Source organism: Perna viridis, chromosome 4 (assembly GCF_037379345.1).
Source record: "Perna viridis isolate PV_CMFRI_1.1 ecotype Kerala chromosome 4, ASM3737934v1, whole genome shotgun sequence".
Taxonomy (NCBI): domain Eukaryota; kingdom Metazoa; phylum Mollusca; class Bivalvia; order Mytilida; family Mytilidae; genus Perna; species Perna viridis.
The window spans coordinates 21491514-21498698 of record NC_142448.1 but is presented as its reverse complement, the minus strand read 5'-3'; the positions used below and the strand labels follow the sequence as shown (position 1 = coordinate 21498698).

At 33.3% G+C, this 7185-nt stretch overlaps 1 protein-coding gene across 1 annotated transcript; it reads left to right on the top strand.

The window, feature by feature from the left end:
• Positions 1–4549: 4549 nt before the first annotated feature.
• LOC148619304 (zinc finger protein 703-like) lies at positions 4550–6895 on the top strand. Its single transcript, XM_088579033.1, has 2 exons — positions 4550–4753; positions 5345–6895. Exons 1-2 carry the CDS (start codon positions 4694–4696, stop codon positions 6716–6718), a joined length of 1434 nt encoding a protein of 477 aa, XP_088435159.1. The 5' UTR covers positions 4550–4693; the 3' UTR covers positions 6719–6895.
• Positions 6896–7185: the final 290 nt, after the last annotated feature.

Below are 7185 nucleotides of genomic sequence, written 5' to 3'. Positions count from 1 at the left end.
ATTGTCATGTAATTTTCACCTGATTGGTAATATAACAAGGATTTTATCGACAAGATATTACAGCCTTGTAAAGAGTAAACATTATGAAGTAGAAAATCAATCAAAAGACGACTACCTGTAGCTATTAACTGTCAATCAGAACACCTGAGAGTTAGATTTGATTGACACTTACCTGATTTCTTTGATCACAGCATGTGTACCTGTGTGTGAGGCTTAAAGGCTCAATACCATACAATAGAGGCGGAGAGGTCGGAAAAAGGCTTAATACCCTCTTCAAAATGGGCGTCAAATCGTTGGGTTTCTTCTTCATTGTAATTATCGCTAATGTTTGAGATCTATTAAAGCCGAAATGTTTTAGTGTTCCGTGGTCGGACACTTGTCAAATTCAAAAATAAAAATCAAACGAGTTTTAAAGGTAATTTTCTATAGACTTTGTCAAGCGAATTCTTAAATGAATCCTAAGAAGATTAATTGTATGCTTAGTTAATGAATCCTAAGAAGATTAATTGTATGCTTAGTTAATGAATCCTAAGAAGATTAATTGTATGCTTAGTTCAAATAAGTGGACAGTTTAGAAGTTATTTGTAGAAAAATTATATTAAATGAGGTCAACGGAGTTGGAATTCAGAAAAAAAAATAGGCCTGTACCTTGCAAACTGTATCGTTTAAGAGGGAAAAACTACATGGCACGTCCTCTGCTAGCTCCAAACTTGTGAATATTAAGGGTTTTTGTTACCGAGTTACCCCAGTTATATAACGAAACCTAGCAAATATCAGTGTTTCAATTGTACAGATAAAACATGAATACAATAAAAGTTAACTTTTTGGTGACAATGAAAGAGTGGCCAAAAGACGAATAAACAAACTGCATTGGACTTTCTACAAGTCCCTCTCTTTATAATTAAAGAATATATGAGAAAGTTTATTGATTGCATGTATCCCCCTGATAGCAAATCTACTAATTGTTGCGGGAGATTAGTAGTGGCGTTAACCTCATAGAGGTTAATAACATATATTTTCTGTGTCATAAATGTTATATATTAAAGAACGACCTGTAGCAAATCTAAAATTGCATCTAAAAGGTATAAATAATGAAATATTAACGAAGAAAACTGCAATCGAAGAAGTTATTCGAGTATTATATTCAAGTGATAATCCTTAAAGCACTCTTTAAAAACAGTTTAATCTCGGGAGGAAAATGGAGTGAAAAAGCATAACGGTTGTCTAAGCTCGTCTCCCACAACACACTGTTTTTAATTCTGAAAACGGCAATTCTGATGTAACAATACCCCGAAGAAAACAGATACATATCGTTTTTAGATATTATTTAATATGATGAATATGTCGATCAAAAACTATGAAATGACAGATTAAAATTCATATCTCCCGGGTAATTTACACACAGGAATAAATTTGCATGTTGTTATTGTTGAAATCAGATTAATTTTGTTGATTTATTGTGTGTGATGCGGTTAATGTTTTATTTATCAGTCCCTCTGGGAACTCATTCTTCAAATTGCCACAAAAATATTTGCATGAATATTCAAATATTATTTTTCATGTTTCTGCGATGCCATTTTAATTTGTTAGATATGTTTTATATGACATTTTGTCTATTGTTTTACATTGTCAATTTATTATTTAGTTAAACGTATTATTAAGCCGTATTTTCAATGAATATTTAACATGAATTCATTTACAGCTCTTATACACTTACTCAAAAAACAAAGTTGGACAATTAATTATTTTATCACAAATGTACTGCATGAATTTTGTTTTGCTTGTTTTGTTTTTGTTTTTTGTTTTTTTTTTTTGGGGGGGGGGGTGTGTTTCGTATTGTTTCTTTATTTGCAGAACAAGGTCGTCTTTTTAGTTTATATTTCAACCTTTTACAAATCAAGGAAAACTTATACAATGGTCCGGATATGCATTTCATTGGATCAAAACCTGTTGAATTTCTCCAAACTACTTTAGTACCTCTCATCAATGATCAGAATTTTTAATAATTTTGATTTTTTTTATTTATAATACTCAATATTTTTATCTAAAAAGAGAGCTATTTATGCCATTCAGTAAGTGCAGACAAATTGCATATAGACAGATATTTTGAGAAATGCAAAAATGGTAAACATGTGTTACCACAGCAATGTTCTAAGTATGTACGGTTAATATATTTAGCATTATAAACTGGAAGCATATTTTATCGTCTGTATAGGCACGAACAATTACTGTAGGTAATCATCTCTAATTTTGGATTATAGAAATTGGCATTTCTCATTCAATGTTTATATTCACATAAATTTGATCGCCTGTGGAAAATTTTATTGGCCATTAAATATTTTTCTCTCTGGGTGACAATGGAACATTACAATTCTTATCGATAGTCGAATCAGAAATGAATTATCTTTATGTACTGATAAATTCAAATTTGAAATGTTCACATTAGGAAGTAATTGTTTTGTCCTTAGGATCCGACTTTTATCTTTCTGGACATTTATTTTATTGTGACAAAAAGCCGTCATTTTAGTCCTGCAGGCATTGATCTATCGGTACGATTCCATCTGCTATATGTACATTTCAGTACAACATTTGTCATTTTTACAGCTCCTATCCTACCACGATTTGATCCAAACTGTTGATAAATTTGTAATAAAGTTTTATAGCATTGTTTAGAAGTATTTTTCAATTTTAATCGTGATGAATTTCGATCACTTTATTGCTTTGATCCTAAAGTAATAATGTAATTACTCTGTACATCAATGGAACTTAATTTTTTTCAACCTGAGATGAAATTATTTCCTTTTTTCTGTTCTAGAATTGTGATAGTGTTTCGTGATTATTGTTACAGTTGGCTAATCAAGTTAACCGTTTATCTGACATCAGTCCCGACATTAATGCACCGACGACAAGTTTCTTGTGAGAATTGACTGAATGTTTAACGTCCAAGACTACTTTTCCGGATCTCGCACGGACGGTTGTGAGAACTATAACGGATAGCTTACTTAGATCCTTTATCATTTATACTGCCTACCACAGAAATAATACATCAATTCTCGTGAGATGCATGTATTATTTTTTTGAATATAAAACATAAGAGAATTATTTACAACTAATGGAACTAATTTATGACTCATTGAGTAGCTCATAAACATACTGAAAAACGTTGTCCATCAATTAGTTAATAATATATCTACGATATTTCATCCGGTACACAGTGTCTCTAGTCTATCATTACTGACAGGTTTCTGACATATACCATGATCTGTTAACATTTTTTCTTGTCACATTGATGGACATTATTTCACTTGTCGCCATTTAAACGACAATTTTGTCAGATAATGATGTGACCACAAGCAAATCATATGTAAACATTTACATTCAAAATACAAACACCAGCGTTCAGTTTTGACTGAATGTCAACTTTAATAGTTATTTTTATCCGCATTCCAATGTACAATGATTCATCTTATTATTTGAAATTCATAATTACAAATGTACATGTTTTACTTGCGAATGGTCTTATTATTGTAGTAACACAAAGAACAATGTTACAAGTATATTTCCAACTAGTAGGGTATATTTTATACAAGCAGACGACCACTTTACAATACAGGCTAATATAAAAACCAGGACACGTCACGAACGTTACATTTGGGACGGCGAAGCTGTCCATCCCAGACTTAGTTTCATTATTCAAATCTAATCCTTGTATTGATCAAATTGACAATAATGACTTTTATTGGAGTGGAAAAGTGGCGCCCCCCAGAACTCAGACTTCGACAAAGTAGTGATTTTGCTTGTCTCTCAAACACTCACACACGAGGAATGTTTATTGTTACAGATTAGTATCTATACCATTTTCTTTTGAAGTCACTCGTAAACAGTATAAATTGTCATTTCAGAGATAGCAAGTCTTTCAACACGCCAATTTCAATCTGTTAAGAAACACCCTACTTGTAAAAGATTGATTGATAACACCTTAAATATATGGTGGTTAGCTTTGATCTTCGCCGTAAGGTCGTTCAAAATCATTAATGTCACACAAAATACCTTTCTCACTACCTTTATTAGAATTTAGAACACATATAGTTAACCAAGGTTTTAAGGTAAATTCTATCCTGGCCCGGAAACGAGGCTGGTAAATTATCACCAAAGACCCAAAAAGAGAATTGTATAAAGCAAACAGAAGTATTGTAATTTAAGTAGTATCAACTTCAGTTATTTATTTGTCGCCTAGTTATTTCTCGGGGATGTTATATGTATTAACAGACCGGAATGATATAAATCACTCACATCTGACAGTTAGACCATCAACGTGATTGATAAGCCGTCATAATGGTTCCCTCTCGGCCTCACCGACAAGAATTAATAAACTTGACGTTGATTGGCCAAGGGGATTCACGGCCATTAATCATTGTATTATTTTATCATGCATGACGTCATGTAGAGTAATTCAACCAATCACAGTGGGTTACCTACGATAATTTATTATTTCATTGGAGGGCGGTAAAGTTCTTTCATCTCCTATTAATTTACAAACAAGAGTTGTCAGACTTTTCTGTAGGGCGGTATGTGATATAGTGTTTAGTCAGAACAAGTTTCAAATAGTGATTGGCAGGCCACGTGAAAACAACAAACTTGCCGAAAAAGCTTTTCATGGAATTATAGAATTTGTTGGAAATATTTTGTGAAAATGTTAACCTCATCCTCTCAATACCTCCATCCGGAGTATTTACAACCTCTTCCCACCACGGTAAGATAATTTAGTGAAGATAAATTGTTTTCAAATTTCAGAGAATACTATATATTTTTATGTATGCAATGTTTTTCTTTACAATATTCGTAGATAAACGGTTATATATATATACGTTTTTACTTGTTAATTTCTCCCAAACTTTGGCAACATATAAAAAACAATCAATGTACTTTTTTTGTGTATTTATTTATTTTTGTTTTGTTTTTGTTTATTGTTGTTGTTGTGTTTTTGTTTGTTTTTGTTTTTGCAGTGAGTACATTATTTAATATTTCAGTTAGTACTCCATTGATCTTTTCTTTAAATAATAGGAAAACGATTCAGAATTTTGTTTTTAATATGTTCAAACTCTTCGTAAACAAGTACCTACCCGAAGTAATTTGGCAATAACACGTGCATCGAATAAAGTTGATGAAATATATTTTGTTCGATACTTTTAAGTTCGTACTAGTTAAAAGAAAAAAAATGATTTTTTTTTTAATAAAAACTTTAAAAACTTTTCTTTCTGTGTGTTTTACATGCACGATTAGAATTTTAATAACATGAAAACTGAAAAAAATAATAATTTTTTTTTCATGTTTATTTTTACAGCTAGATGCTAAGAAGAGCCCATTAGCATTATTAGCACAGACATGTAGTAGTATTGGGAAAGACATTTCACCATCAAAGAACATAATACCAGCTATTGGCAAGAAAGATAGTGAAAAGGATAAATCAGCAAGCCCTGAAGTTAAAAGACCAACATCAAACAGTGACAATTGTGTTAAATCACCAGATGCATCAGATAAACCCGGGTTTAGAACTGTGTCAAACAAAGTGGACATCCGTACATTATCAGCCTCGCCATCTAACGAGAAATCAAAATCTGCATCTCCACAAAGATCAACCGAATCAGTAACTAGTAGTTCTACGATCTCTCATTCTATTTCCTCACTATCAGTTTCATCAGCCAGTAATCTGAAACAAAAACGATGTTCCAGCAGGGACGGAGACAATAAATCTGAACACAGGAGCACATCGCGCCCATCGCCAGATATAACAAGGGATTTATCTACTTCAAGTTCTAGTGTATCTAAGCCACACATAACACCTTCAGTGTCAACTCTACCAGGACTAAGCTCGTATCCATCTACTTTTCCAGGCTTTCCATTTCTGCCACCAGGACTAGATCAAGCTGCTTTACATGGATATTCGGCTTCTTTAGCAGCTCACGCTGGATTAGGACTTGGACCAGCAAGTGCTGCAGCAATGGCAGCCGCACAGAGTTCAGCACTGAAACATCAAGCAGCAGCCGCTGCTGCTTTGTCTCCGTATGTTTCCTACACACGTGTAAGAACACCATCTGGTGCCACGACACTTGTCCCAGTATGTAGAGATCCATACTGTACAAACTGCCAATTGACAATCCAAAATTCTCATCTATCGTCAACATGTAATGCACCTGGATGCGCACAGTGTGCTCATGAAAAGTCTCTTCAAAATTTGTCAACATTAGGATTACCTGGTATGTTACCAGGTGCTACGTTACCTCCAGGCTTACCTTCTCTAGGACAAGCTGCTGCCTCACTCTATCCACACGCTGCGCATCAAGGAGGACTACCTATTGTTTGTAGTTGGGTTGCTGGAAACGAATTCTGTGGTAAACGGTTCGCTACTTCTGAAGAACTTTTACAACATTTGCGGACACATACTACTGGAGTAGATACGCCTAGCTCTACTTTTGGACTCGGACTAGGTGGTGCTTATCATTTAAATGCTTTGAATGCTAGCGGCGGTGTAAGCCCAAATTCATTGAGAAGGACATATCCAACAAGTGTTAGCCCTGGACTTTTAAGTGCTAACAGGTACCATCCATACAAATCTCCCTCGGCTTATCCCTCAGGACAACCTTTACCTCCGCTTGGACCTTATTATTCACCCTATGCTTTGTATGGACAGCGACTCGGATCAGCTGCTGTTCCATAAAAATGACTGTTAACCCGTAAACAATTTAGAAATCCCATGGTTCTAAACCGGTTGATTTAGTGCTGAATTATTAACTTATGTGCCAATTAAATTGGAGTGAATATGAAATGAAAATTATAAATAGTATGAATGGACTATAATTTATGAATTGATAAATTAAAAATTGTGGAAAAAATACTTTTATATATTTTTTTAACGCATTGGAAAAAAGAAGTATATCTTCATGGATTCACAACAAATTGCAAAACAAAAAATTCCGAAATTTATTGTTTCACATGCTAGAAGAACATAAAAAAACATACACACAAAAAACTAACAAGAAACACACTAAATTATTCGAAACAAAATATTTCATATTTTAAATTAATTATTTAAAAACGAATAAAACCCGGAATGCAGATTAGAGTATTCAAAAAATAATGTTCACTTTACTACTAATTGATCACAAGCTTTTACTCCAAAACCAT

Coding starts and splice junctions, on each gene's coding strand:
- LOC148619304 (XM_088579033.1), top strand. CDS start 4,694: ATGTTAACCTCATCCTCTCAATACCTCCATCCGGAGTATTTACAACCT. Junction 4,754..5,344: donor TACAACCTCTTCCCACCACG/GTAAGATAATTT, acceptor TTATTTTTACAG/CTAGATGCTAAGAAGAGCCC.